Source organism: Paralichthys olivaceus, chromosome 17 (genome assembly GCF_024713975.1).
Source record: "Paralichthys olivaceus isolate ysfri-2021 chromosome 17, ASM2471397v2, whole genome shotgun sequence".
Taxonomy (NCBI): domain Eukaryota; kingdom Metazoa; phylum Chordata; class Actinopteri; order Pleuronectiformes; family Paralichthyidae; genus Paralichthys; species Paralichthys olivaceus.
This window is the reverse complement of record NC_091109.1, coordinates 4,638,346-4,652,033: the sequence shown is the minus strand read 5'-3', so window position 1 is coordinate 4,652,033 and position 13,688 is coordinate 4,638,346. Positions and strand designations below refer to the sequence as shown.

The following is a 13,688-nucleotide window of genomic DNA, read 5'->3' as shown; positions in this document are numbered from 1 at the left end:
ATATAGAAAAAATGGAGAACACATTATTGATTATACAAGCTGCCTGTTGCACAACAGATAAACTGTGTTTCCGGGCTGGTGCCCCTGTTTAGCAAATGACAAGCACATCTCTTGGTGCAAATTGTGTCTGAGAGGCAGAGATGAAAAAAATCTCTCAACCCAGCCCTCTGTAAATAAAGCTGACAAAAAAGAAGGCACAGCACTCTTTCTTTGTGAGCAAAAAGTAAAAAAAAAACTGCTAAAAAAGCTTTATTAACTCACACAAAGAAATATTGCTTTGACGTCCCTTTTCAAACCAACTCTTACCCTTGAGCATTAATTTAAAAAAGGGGCTTTAATGGTCGGGAGGAACATTGAGCAGACATGCACTCCGGTATCCTCGCTTAACCTGAAAGTTCCCTTAGATGCTGTCAAACGTGCTGTGTTCCAACTGGACACTGTGCTCTTCTCTCTTTGTACTTGACCAGAACATTATGTTAAACTCCACAGTGAGATCTGAGAGGTGAATGTTGCCTTGTCAGAAATAAAACATTAAATTGCTTCAGGTTTTTAAATTATACATTTATTGAGACTTGTGACAATTGTGCTTGTCAATCAAACTCGTTCCTGCTCCGTCACCACAGGGCACTGTCTGGACCCTGCAAACCTTTGCTCTGACACAAAGGAATCTGGCGGCGAGGGTGAATCGGCAGAGTTGGAGCCAGCTGAAGCAGTGACAGAGGGCACCCAGAGCTCCCTGGATGACGAGGGCACCCTGGGTAGCGACAGTGAGCACGTCCACGCTAACGGTATCCCTGGCACGCCTATCTCGGCCAGCTTCACCCCCTCGCTGCCTGATGACAGACTGTCTGTCTCATCCAATGACACTCAGGTGAAGGACGGACCAGGGGTTATTGAAAGATAAAGCATGATAAACACATTAAGTTTGGTTCTTTTTATTGTGTTTCATATTAATGTCTCATGATTATGAGCTGGAGTTTACTCCTGTCTATAAAACCATTTAATTTCTTTGCTGTAGAGGCTGAGAGTCAGCAGAAAATTTACTTAATTTAAGTGAACATCAATTTATATGAACATATTTTCTGGAAAAAGTCTAATGTACTCACCCTTCTCCTCAGCTTAATTCAAACTCTGCAATTATGTTTGATTTCACTCCTCAGTGATTAAGGTTAAACAAATCTAATATATCTGGGAGCTTAGAATCGCACTTTTATCTTGAGTAGGCTGCAGTACGTGAGTTTCAGGCAAAGAGGTTGTTGCTAACAGCAGATTTTCATATTTTTGTTGCCCTGCAGGAATCAGGAGCTGCACCGGGACAACCACCAGGTGCTAAGTTCTCCCACATCCTCCAGAAAGATGCCTTCCTCGTCTTTCGCTCTCTCTGCAAGTTGTCGATGAAGCCGCTGTCAGATGGACCACCTGATCCCAAGTAAGAATAAATTCCATGCAGGGGCAGTTACATGTAGGTGGAAGTATTATTTACTTGGTCATATTCTCTTACCTCCACCAAGGAGGTGATGTTTTCTTTGCTGTATTGTCTTTTTGTAGGATTATGCAAAAACTACTGAACCAAGTCCAACCCTTAATTCAAACATTCATATGTCTAGGCAGGAAACAATGGCGGACACAATTTGTGTCACTAACTAACTAACTTCATTCACAGAATTTTTTGAAGCTCATATTCTGCTCACAGAATCTGGTTAATTCTAGTCCAGGTTAGTAACGTGTTCTCCGAGCCAGTTTTAAAGAAATGATTCTGTGTGAATGTGTTTGTTGTAAAAAATAGACACGAGTCATGATTTCAAATGAGGATCATTCCAGCGGCAACTTCAGTTTTTGATACAAAGGAGACAATGAGGCATTGCTAAGCATTTTATGAATCACTTCCTGTTTTCATGAAGCACTATTTCCTTTTCTAATGCACAAAAAAGAGGAAGGAGATAATCTGGTTTTGCCATCATTCAATATTTCCTCTGGCTCAGATTTGCCAGAGACATCTGATTGCCTCGTCCTGGTAGCAGGAGCTTTTGTGAAACAGGATTTCCTGCATCTGGTCTCTGTGTATAACTCAATTCACACTGCGTCTGCCACGTGACTTCAACATTCGTTTGTTTACTGTTTTGTCTATTCGCTCTTTTCGATTTTTAATGTCAGTTCGCAAAATGACATTTAACACGTGGGTGCATTTGTCAGTGTGTGTACGTGTGTGTCTGACTGACATGGCAATTACCTCAGCACTAATGAGCCATGTCAGTGCAGCACCAGACAGAAACCTTTTACTCTTCTAACGAGGTTGCTCTCCCTGATGTTTCACTCTGTAACTCGCACGTACAACACAGCACACAGGCTCAAGCGCTGCGTTATTATAACCTTAACTATCAGAAACTACTTTGTATCATCAACTATTCTATCGAGGACTTTTTTTCGAACGAAATGAAAAAAAACACTTAAATTCAAACAAAATCACTGAATCTCGTACATATATAATAAGTATAAACACATCTTCTTGAGGGGCGGCCCGGTGATGTTGTTGATTTTAGTGCCACGTAAGTCGTCTTTTGTCTGCTTACCAGAGATTGAAGACATTTCAGAGAAGCAGCAAATCTCAGCATACAAAGCCACTGAAAGTATTTTTTAGCTCTATTTTTTTCTGTCCTGCTGCTGTTGCAAAAAAAAAACCCAGTGGAGCTTTGATTTAGTTGTCATGGCATTTCTTTGAAAAAAGCCGAAGATTTAAACTTGCTGAAACAGTAGATACAGTACAGAATAGATGTGCATCACGCTGCTGTTTGTTTGAGTTGAAGGACAAGGTCTTATCCCTGAATATATTGTTTTGTCTGAAATGTTGACGCTCATCATTTTGGACAATCTGTAATGTCGCAGCCATTCTCATTCTCAAAAGTTAGAGAACACTTGCATAGTATAAGAGCTAAAGATACAAAGTCCTGCAGTTTAGGTACAAATTAAAGTACACGCTTTCAGTCTTCGCTCTGTTACTGTGTTTTTAATGTCATCAATATATCATCATCTCTTTTCCTAATAAAATATTCACACAGATTTTTTTTCCTCCTCAGATCCCACGAATTGCGATCGAAGGTCCTGTCCCTCCAGCTGCTCCTGTCCATCCTGCAGAACGCCGGGCCCATCTTCAAGACCAACGAGATGTTCATCAACGCCATTAAGCAGTACCTCTGCGTGGCCCTGTCCAAGAACGGCGTCTCCTCCGTGCCTGAGGTCTTCGAGCTCTCGCTATCCATTTTCCTCACGCTGCTCTCCCACTTCAAGACACACCTCAAGATGCAAATTGAGGTTACGTATTGGCCTTCATCTATTGCACTTATCAAGAAAATGTCAAGCTTTGTTGTAGCCTCTTGAAGTAAAAGCGTAAAGATAGATAATGAAAAGGAAAATTATTCTGCTGGTAGTTTCAATAGGTGCAAGTATTACTGTTTTCAAACATTAACTGCAGAAAATGTCTAAAATATTGGACATTTTCCAGAGTATGTCTTTCACATATTAGGAACGTGGTAGGAGATTGTCTGTAGAAATCACGTGTATCTGGTAACAGTAAATAGAAACAGGCATCGGCCCTTAACGTCAAAACCTCTCAGATCTCGTTGTCTTTCCAAGTTGACATCTTCTTAATGTATCGTTCCTCTTTTTCATCCTGAGAAATTGTATTATTCCAGTTTTGCTTCTGTTACCTTATAGAAACATTATCAACACACCCACTCGCTTGCTTAGAAAACGTTTTCAGGCTTCACTGGTAGCTTTCAATGTGACACAGTGAAGAAGTTCCATATTAATAATGCGCAGGTTTGCTCCTAACAAGTATAATCCACTAATGTTACTTTCCACATGATGTTTTTGTGTTTGTATTGTTTTCTATTTGGATTCAGATACTTTGATGAAACTAGATGATCTCATTGGCTAAACACAGTAGCTGTATTTATAAACCACCCACCACTTCTTTGTGGAAAGCACTTGTTTCTGGCAGCTGACTGTCTTTCTGGGAAGCACAGGAAACTAATGAGAAGGCTGAGGGAAAGTGGTGGCAAAATATTAAATAGAAATGATTCACATCTTTTCAGTGTCTCCTTTCTGTTACCACCAGTGTTTACCTGTTATATATTCTGGTACTGACACCATTTGTCAGTGCAGCCGGCAGCTGACACAGATGATATACGGGAGACGTGGCAGTGCTTTAACATTCTGCCACCTTGGTGTGATTGAGTCGCTCTGTTTCCAGCTTAAGTTTATTGTTCTTTCTGAGTGGCTTCAAAGTCACTAACGTGTGACCTCAGCCTGCTGGATTTGCTGCGTCTGCATGAGAAACTTTGCGCCAGGTTCTGAAGGTGTTGTACGGCTGCTGTTCTTGTTCTCACTGTCATGTGGTCTCTATCTGCAGGTGTTCTTCAAGGAAATTTTCCTGTACATTCTTGAGACGTCCACAAGCTCCTATGACCACAAGTGGATGGTCATACAAACCCTCACTAGAATATGTGCAGGTTTGTGTCAAACAGTCCTCCCAATAATTCTGATTATTTGTGGATAATTGTATTTGTACTTTGCTAATCTGACGGTAATAGAGGCTGAGGAGAGAAGCGTCTGGTTTACACAAACCCAATGTTCTGCAAAATAAATGTCAGCTAAATACATTTAATCACATCACATTTTAAAGGTCCTAATTAATCCAATGGTTCTAATTAACCTTTGGTAAATTGTGTAATTATTCTGGTGCATCAGACTCACTGCAGTGTAAACAGTCTGTATTTGTTTTTATAAATTCTCACTGACAAACTTCATCTGTGTCCCATCTGTTTCTTTCAGATGCCCAGAGTGTGGTGGACATCTATGTGAACTACGACTGTGACTTGAATGCTGCTAACATATTCGAGCGTCTTGTCAACGACCTCTCAAAAATTGCACAGGGTCGTGGCGGCCATGAGCTCGGGACAACACCACTGCAGGTGATTTCCGCCTACTTTGACAAATATTCTTTTTATGTGGCATTACTAGTATTTATTTTACATTGGGATTTTTTTTTGACCATCTTTAGGAGCTGACCCTGAGAAAGAAAGGCCTTGAATGTCTTGTGTCCATCCTGAAATGTATGGTGGAGTGGAGTAAAGACCAATACGTCAACCCCAACTCTCAGACGAGCCTCGGTGAGAGACCAATGCAACACCAATGTAATTTATCAACATCAATCTGGCAGCTGTCAAACCTGAACTGAATACAATATAAAAAGGCAAACAACATTTCTCTTCATTCAAATTCTGCACACCGATAAAATATTTATTCTTTAGACTCGTTGCTGTTAATTCTTCCAGCTCAGGTCATAACAAAAGAGACTAGTTACACAGAGATTAACTGTTGAAATGTTGTAGTCACATCACTCTTCAAAATGTCTAAAAACAATTAGACCTATCTTTGTTGAAACCCAGAGAAATGAATCAAGTTAGCAAGATGTTTCATTTTGGTCATTTATTTGCGTCATATCCGTTTTCCCTGTGGCTTTGCGTCTGTGTTATAAATATCGAGGCAAACTACATATTACCACTGTTTGTATTGGTCACTCGTGATGTATTACGATTATAGAATGTGAATAAAACTTAAGTACATTACCTCACACCAGTGAACTGGATTTGCGCCTGAGGTATGTTTTCATTGGAAGTGACAGCAACTCCCATGATCCCACGGTGCTTTAGGAAGTCATGGAACTAGTTTTTTTTAATTATTATTATTGTGATTGAGAGACCTCTTGTGGATGATGTTACATGTGTGTTTAAACTCCAAAGGGATGTATTTGTTTCAACAGGTGATTCACATGTCACATCCTGGAATAGTTTATGTTGTTTTGTTACTTCAGCAGATTGTTGTTTTTCCTCGATATCAGGAGAAATTGACTCGTGATTTGGAAATGTCTAAAATAAAACTGTCTAAGCCTTACTAGTGACTAATCTGTCTTCTGGTCAGCCCAGGTGTGGCAGCCATTCATCATTGAGGTTCATTGGGGTTGGTGATTCAGCTCACATCTATCAGCCTGGCTGCAGTCAGCTGTAGGATTGACAGTGTTGGTATTCATTGGGGAAGCTGAGGGGGAAAGTGAACATTCATAAACTCAGCTCCAGCCCGAAAGAGACAGTGAGAAAAAGCGTAAAGGTGAGAGAGCAGGCAGTTCTTAATCCAGAAGGTTTTAGTCTAAAACACAGCAATACTTTAGGCTGAACCAACCTGAATCACCCCTTCTACAGAACATCCTGTGTGTTGAGCCTGGCCCCCAGGTATTCTGCACACCACAGAATGTCTGTTGTTTGCTAAAGGAGCAGCTCAAACTAAGGAGAAAGTGCAACTTTTTTCCAAGAGGGCCTGGAAAGCACAGTCTCGCCTCAGCCCGAGCCATCAGGGCAGGGCAGAGGGAGCATTTACTCGCAGGTACAGGTTCAAACATATGACAAGACGTTATCCAGTAGTCATCCAGCTAAAAGCTCATAGATCAGAATTTTAATTTTGATTGGTAAATTTGTCCTGTTGGCATTTTCCATTTTTTGCAATTCAACAACGTTGAATTTGTGTGATGCTTCATAGTATTACAGAAGAATATTCATCTCTGTTCTTTCAATTGTCCTTTGTGTCATTTTTGTCCCTTTTTATTGATGACTTCAAAGCAAGAGCAGGTAATAGTCAAATAGTCAGAGTGTTTAATACATTGTGTTGCTGTGGTAGGAATTCTCCATATTAAGTCGTGTTGTGTCTGTAGCTTTAAACCGTTTTGCATTAGTCTTCTGATATATAATCTGTGTTGTTACTAGGGTTACTCACTTAGATCCCATAGATTGTAACCATGGATAGATTAACTTCAACTCATGGGGAAAGTACTTGTTGTGGACTAAAGGTCTTTGTCGCACATTAAGAATAAATACAACCAAAATTTTTCTCAGTTATGTTAGAACAAAGTCCGTTATTAAAGTGTAGGAACAGGTTAGATTTGATGTGAACAACAATTGTTGTTTGGTAGCTGCTCTGGATCACTTGGATCAGAGAAATGTGTTTTCTTTTTTTTATATTTCGATCTCAGTGCTGGGGGCAAACCGAACCAATGACATCCTGAAATAGACTTTGAAGTAACCAGGATAATTTTGCAGCTTCTTGATCAGAAGATGAAAGGCTACCTCTCAGGATTGCATGGACTCAATGTTTTCTTTTTCAAGAAGTGAGAGGACCACATAATCATTTTCATTTTATATCCTACTGCAAATATAATAATAATGCGCATCGGACTAGATGTGCAAGGTTATGTGCGTGACACATTTCTTCCATACAAAATCCATACAAAATATAGAGTCTTGGTGTGCAAAGACCTTTAATGGGTGAAAACATTATTTGTTGATATAGAAGATGTTATTTAGGATTTCAGTTCATTCTCCCACTCCACCTCCCTCTGTATTCCTCCACCATCTGTTGTTGCTGCTGTGTACGCCTAAGAATGGGTGACACCCTGCCGGCTCACATTACTGTGGCCCTGTCCTGAATGTTTTAAAGAGTTTCCAATGTGTAATCAGATGCCTGGCGTTAGCGCAGAATTACTGGGTGGACACATTAGCAGCAGTGAATCCCCAAGCTTGTCTCTACAGGCTTACTAACATTTCAGGCCTCTAAGTTCTGGCTATTTTCTTTTTGACACCCTGAAGCTTTTGAGATAAGCCACTTTTTATAACATCCTCCCTCCCTGTCCTGCCTTGCACCTGCTCCGTGAGCATGTGTGATTTGCATGTGAGCTAAACCAGTGTTGCATACTCTCCCTGCCAACAACAATCATTAAGAAAAGACCCCCAGGGTCATTTTGAGCTGTGCTGCAGTTTTCCCTTTCAATTACTCCCACAGTTCCAGCTGTAAGGCAGCTCATTTTTTAAGCCTCCAGGCTGAGTTTGTGCCAACAACAGAGTTTCAATTTAAAAACTCTTTGCTTTGTGTTCAGGGGTTTGCTTCTTGGAGGAACGATAAAAATACTTTGTTTATTTTGACTTATTCCTCCTCAAGGTTTTTTTTTTTTTTTTACTCCTCAGGCCAAGAGAAACCAGTAGAGCAGGAGAGCACAGAGACCAAAGCTCCTGAGACCATAAATCGCTATGGAAGTATCAACTCTCTGGACTCCACAGCCTCATCTGGCATTGGCAGCTACAGCACCCAAATGTCAGGCACTGACAACCCTGAGCAGTTCGAGGTCCTCAAACAGCAAAAGGAGATCATCGAGCAGGGCATTGATCTGTAAGTTTCACTGCACACGCACAATTTTTCTTTTCGTTTTGTTGATAGTATAGAACTGAACTGATAACTTTTCTTGTCTTGATTTTACTCAGGTTCAACAAGAAACCAAAGAGAGGAATCCAGTACCTTCAAGAGCAAGGCATGCTGGGTACAACCCCAGAGGACCTGGCTCAGTTCTTGCACCAGGAAGAGAGGCTTGACTCGGTAACAAGTCTTCATCTGTTTTTGTTTGGTTTCTCTGCTCAAGTGCTGTAGGACTCCACGAAACATTTGAACTCTGTGAGGGAGCACAAACCACACAACTGATCCCAGTACAGTTTTCTGATTGCAACATTATTTGTTTGAATCTGAGAAATCCAAGAGTTGAACAGTGTTATATTCAACTAAAACACATGAGAAAAGAAGATCGTGCAGACTTGCAGTTGTGCCAATTTTAGATCCAGAATTGATTCATTCAACATCAAAAACTTGTCGTATGTATCCAACAGTACATCGAGCACAGAATAGCTCGATTTTTACTCAAATTCTGCTCAAGATCTCATTGATTCAAAATACAGAAACAAAGTTAATCATGTATGAATAATTAAGTAGAAAAAAAATATTCTTAGAATGGTTCATCTGACATTTGTTTTTACATTTCTATTGATTTCTATAAGATTAATTAGGGGATCTCTATGAAAATAATCAGGCTGGTTTAGGGGACTGATATTTATGAGTGTGTGCAATTTGGTGCAGATCCAAATTAAAATCTGGATCTTGCGGTAAATTGTTGTCTCAAAGGACTAAATAGTCTCATTGAACTTAAAAACGTGTATTGTGTTTGTGTGAGTCCACATAAAGAAAGTTATCATAGCAGTATACAAAGCAGAGGTACCAACTCCACACACCCTGTCTCTCTCTCTCTCTCTCTCTCTCTATATATATATATATATATATATTTCCTACATGTAGCGTAAACGCAGTTGGAGTTCATTCTAATGAGAAGCACACTCCACCTTGATTGTAGAGCCCAGAGGGTGTCTGTGCGCCGCGGTAATCAGCATTAAAGAGTGTTCATAAATTCTGGCCCTGAGCTACAGTGGCACCACCGTGCTACATATATTTATCTCATCTACATTCACTGAATGTTCTTATAGGCTGCTTGTGGAAATACAATAATATGGGCAGACAGATAAGTTGCTGTTCTGCCGTGTTGATATTGATTTTCTCACTGTCTTCCCCTGTTTTCCCTAATGTCAGGTTTCAGACTCATGTATGTTATAGTTCAGTATGAAAAAAAATATGTCTGACCTCTTGTCTTTTTCTCTCTTAGACGCAAGTGGGAGAGTTCCTAGGGGATAATGACCGTTTCAATAAAGAGGTGATGTACGCCTACGTGGATCAAATGGACTTCCTGGGTAAAGACTTTGTTTCCGCTCTGAGAATGTTCTTGGAGGGCTTTCGGCTCCCCGGTGAGGCCCAGAAGATCGACCGGCTCATGGAGAAGTTCGCAGCAAGATATCTGGAGTGCAATCAGGGGTGTGTTGTGGTTGGAAGATCCTGACGATAGAAAGAGTTGCATTGGATTTTTTTCTAGCCCACAAGATGCTGTTAAATTAATCCGCATTCTCTTTTTCCCTACCTTACTCTGCTGTCACTTTTCTAGACAAACCCTCTTTGCCAGTGCTGACACAGCATATGTCCTCGCCTACTCGATCATTATGTTGACGACAGACCTTCACAGTCCGCAGGTAGGCACTCTACCTCAGTGAGATGGCAGCCTTTGGGAATGCGTCTTGACAGCAGTCCTTTCCTCAGATGGTTCAGTATAAATCCCAGGGTTTTGCATAAGCAGCTTTGAACCACATCTCTGTTGTCGTTGTCTGCAAAGGTGAAGAATAAAATGACAAAGGAGCAATACATCAAGATGAACCGCGGCATCAACGACAGCAAAGACCTGCCCGAGGAAAATCTCTCGGCCATCTATGACGAGATTGCAGGGAAAAAGATCGCCATGAAGGAGACGAAAGAGCTCACGATGAAATCCAACAAGCACAGTGAGTCTCACTGATATGAGATGTGTCATAAACGTAATAATCACTAAGACAAAGATTCCAGATATTATCCAGAGCCATTTACCTGATACCATTCTTGCTGTAATGGTTTTGGATTACACTTTCAGTCACCATAGATATGTCAGATGTAAACTGATGAGATTATCTACAGATGCTCATAAATCATTGTCAGATTAGATCACACGGAAATTATGGGTTGACCATAATTTCCGTGTTTCGTGTCTGCTGGGAGTTGCGCACGATCACATGTACGTGCCCAAGGTTTCATTCATACTAAAATGATGGTCTGCACCGGCACATGTATATTCTAGTCAGTAGATATATTGTACCTGGAGCATGCACAGTCGACGTGTCAGCATGGCCACAAATCTTTGGCTCCAAATCTTGTGTACCCTCACAGACGTGGGTGGATGGATGACAACATTAACGTCATGAGAAACTATAGCAGACCATAGCAGACTGGTGGGTACAGAAACTATGAATTTGCCTTAAGAATCATCAGGTGGAAATTAACCACAGTCACCAATCCATGAATTATTTCCACTGTCACAGCAATTTTTAAACGTTATGAAAATGTATAACACAGTAAATTGGCTTTTTCACATTTTGCATCAATTCTATGGAAAACACTGAAGCTTCTTAAAATAAATTTTACTATTTGTGTCAGTTTAGCTTCTTTCTGACACTGACTGCTTGTTCAGTGAAAAGCTGCCATGTTGTCTGTGCTGAGCTGAGTTTGTTTTTGCAGCAAAAAGCTCTTTGTGGGTGTTTTATGTGTAACGTGTGACCCTCTGCTGTTGATTCTCTCTCAGGTGTGGCAAGTGAAAAGCAGAGGCGTCTGCTGTACAATTTGGAAATGGAGCAGATGGCCAAGACGGCGAAGGCACTGATGGAAGCCGTCAGCCATGTCCAGGCTCCCTTCACCAGTGCCACACATCTGGAGCACGTCAGGCCCATGTTCAAGGTAACACACGCAGACGTGCACAGATGCAGTAAGGCACATACGCTGTTCCAAACACACACACGTGTGGCAGCTAATCCCCCTCTATTGTTCCTCAGCTGGCGTGGACACCCTTCCTGGCTGCTTTCAGCGTGGGACTTCAGGACTGCGACGACACCGAGGTGGCCTCTCTGTGTCTTGAAGGCATCCGCTGTGCCATCAGGATAGCGAGCATCTTCTCCATACAGGTACTGCTGTCAGAACTGGAGGATTAATGTGCTCTCCTTCAGCCTGCAGCATTTCTGACACACTGCCTTGTCTGTAACAGTTGGAGAAGGACGCGTACGTCCAGGCGCTGGCCAGGTTCACCCTGCTGACTGCCAGCTCTGGCATCTCGGAAATGAAGCAGAAGAACATCGACACCATCAAGACCCTCATCACTGTGGCCCACACTGATGGCAACTATCTGGGCAACTCCTGGCACGAGGTTTGATATTTTTTTATTTCCTAACCAAGCACAACAAGAAACAAACTTTTGTTATTATTTTAAAAAGTTGCAGTTAAATAAACTGAACCAAGCTGAACCTACCAATAAATATCCTCATCCCTCACTCTTGTAAATACGCCACTGTCTAAATACGTCTCCTCTCAGATCATGAAGTGCATCAGTCAATTGGAGCTGGCTCAGCTCATCGGTACGGGGGTGAAGGCACGCTACATCTCAGGGACGGTGCGGAGCAAAGAGGGCTTTCTTACAAGCACCAAGGAGCAGAGCAACGATGAGTACCTGGGGCTAGGTCAGACATGTTCTATTCTATTATTTGGAGCAGCACTTGTAGTAAAGTGGTTAAAAGTCTCTCCTTTGCTTTGCAGTCGGAGGGACAGTGGACCGTAAGCAGATTGCCAGCATTCAGGAATCCATTGGCGAGACCAGCTCTCAGAGTGTGGTGGTCGCAGTCGACAGGTACTGTAGTCCCCCTGAAAATGAGGAAACCCGGGCTCAGTTTCTTTGGTTGAACTTTGGTCTTTTTTTCATATAATTCCTTTTCAGTGCATTGAATGGGGTATCATTTTATAATAGAAAATTCTTATCAAAAAGATAACTTTTCATGAAAAGTAGCACAAACTACACATTCAAATCCAGTTAAACATAAGCAGGTAGTATATTGTAAAAAGATTTCATTGTTTCATTCGTCAAGTGTCTCCGAAATAATCACTAATTTCTTCCTCTTCTTTAGGGTATTCACAGGCTCTACCAGACTGGACGGCAACGCAATAGGTGAGTGTAGCTGAGCTACCTTCACATCGTATTATTATTTCCCCTCCAGGTACATTCTTGCTATTTTTGATCACTGTGACTCACCTCCCCTGAATAAAAGCACCTTCTCTGCACTCATTGCCAACATCTTGTATCTGTTCGTCAGTTGATTTTGTGCGCTGGCTGTGTGCTGTGTCCATGGATGAGCTGGCCTCGCCCACACACCCACGTATGTTCAGCCTGCAAAAAATAGTGGAGATCTCCTACTACAACATGGGACGCATCCGGCTGCAGTGGTCCAGGATCTGGGAGGTCATCGGGGACCATTTCAACAAGGTGGGTGAGGGTTTAGTCACTCACTTCAGGATTGTTTGACGTGAGACACAAGCACATTTTTTAAAGGTTCAGTTTGGAGGATTTAGTTGCACTATAACAGTGAGGCTGCAAACTGCAAACCAAATGAATACCCCTGTCTTTCAAAGCATAAAGGAGAGTTTACAGTAGAACTGAAGAAAAATAACAGAGCAGAGGAGAAATCACGTACATCACAGTTTCTCACTGATTCGCTGTGAACTGGGTTTGGCGTGTGTGAACTCAAATCCTCAGTTCATATTTTTTACCTACTTCAGTGCACTTTGATGTGTGCTGTGACAGAATGTTTTATCTCCGTGCAGGTCGGCTGTAATTCCAACGAAGATGTGGCGATCTTTGCCGTGGACTCTCTCAGGCAACTGTCCATGAAGTTTTTGGAGAAGGGGGAGCTGGCTAATTTCAGATTCCAGAAAGACTTCCTGAGGCCTTTCGAGCACATCATGAAAAAGAACAGGTAAAAATAAAACAGTGCATATATTTGTGAGTAGGTGCTTGTTGTGAATCCAATGTCAGGGTTCTGCAAAGACATTGTCTGTAATTGTGGCTGTGAGTAATCACTACTTCTGGGCACACACACAGACACACACACACACACACACACATACAGACACACAGGATCAAGTCGAACTCCCCTCCTCCCCTCAGCCCCTCTCTGCCTTCGCTGTTATTCATTCTCTTTCTGTCTTGTTTTTGTTACAGTAAGAAAGCGTATTGTTCGGTCGTTCACTCAGAGAGAAGCAGCACGCCAACATTTCGACCAGTCAGTTTGCGTTAACCTCCCAGTGAATTCAAG

General features: G+C 41.7%; 1 protein-coding gene across 4 annotated transcripts in view; it reads left to right on the top strand.

Annotated features, from left to right (window-relative positions):
* The window catches only part of arfgef1 (ADP-ribosylation factor guanine nucleotide-exchange factor 1 (brefeldin A-inhibited)), a 46,561-nt gene that overhangs the window by 24,631 nt on the left and 8,242 nt on the right, over positions 1–13,688 (top strand). For 2 of the 4 annotated variants that reach the window (XM_020087604.2, XM_020087605.2), the window contains 19 exons: positions 624–871; positions 1,296–1,429; positions 3,075–3,309; positions 4,409–4,508; positions 4,831–4,970; positions 5,060–5,168; positions 8,070–8,271; positions 8,364–8,475; positions 9,584–9,789; positions 9,917–10,001; positions 10,142–10,307; positions 11,138–11,289; positions 11,385–11,513; positions 11,594–11,752; positions 11,918–12,062; positions 12,139–12,229; positions 12,504–12,544; positions 12,690–12,859; positions 13,198–13,349. In XM_020087604.2, the coding sequence (XP_019943163.1) occupies positions 624–871; positions 1,296–1,429; positions 3,075–3,309; positions 4,409–4,508; positions 4,831–4,970; positions 5,060–5,168; positions 8,070–8,271; positions 8,364–8,475; positions 9,584–9,789; positions 9,917–10,001; positions 10,142–10,307; positions 11,138–11,289; positions 11,385–11,513; positions 11,594–11,752; positions 11,918–12,062; positions 12,139–12,229; positions 12,504–12,544; positions 12,690–12,859; positions 13,198–13,349 (2,776 nt within the window). Of the gene's footprint in view, positions 1–623; positions 872–1,295; positions 1,430–3,074; positions 3,310–4,408; positions 4,509–4,830; positions 4,971–5,059; positions 5,193–8,069; positions 8,272–8,363; positions 8,476–9,583; positions 9,790–9,916; positions 10,002–10,141; positions 10,308–11,137; positions 11,290–11,384; positions 11,514–11,593; positions 11,753–11,917; positions 12,063–12,138; positions 12,230–12,503; positions 12,545–12,689; positions 12,860–13,197; positions 13,350–13,688 lie in introns of all 4 variants that reach the window. The other 2 variants (XM_069513020.1, XM_069513019.1) reach the window with 1 other exon arrangement.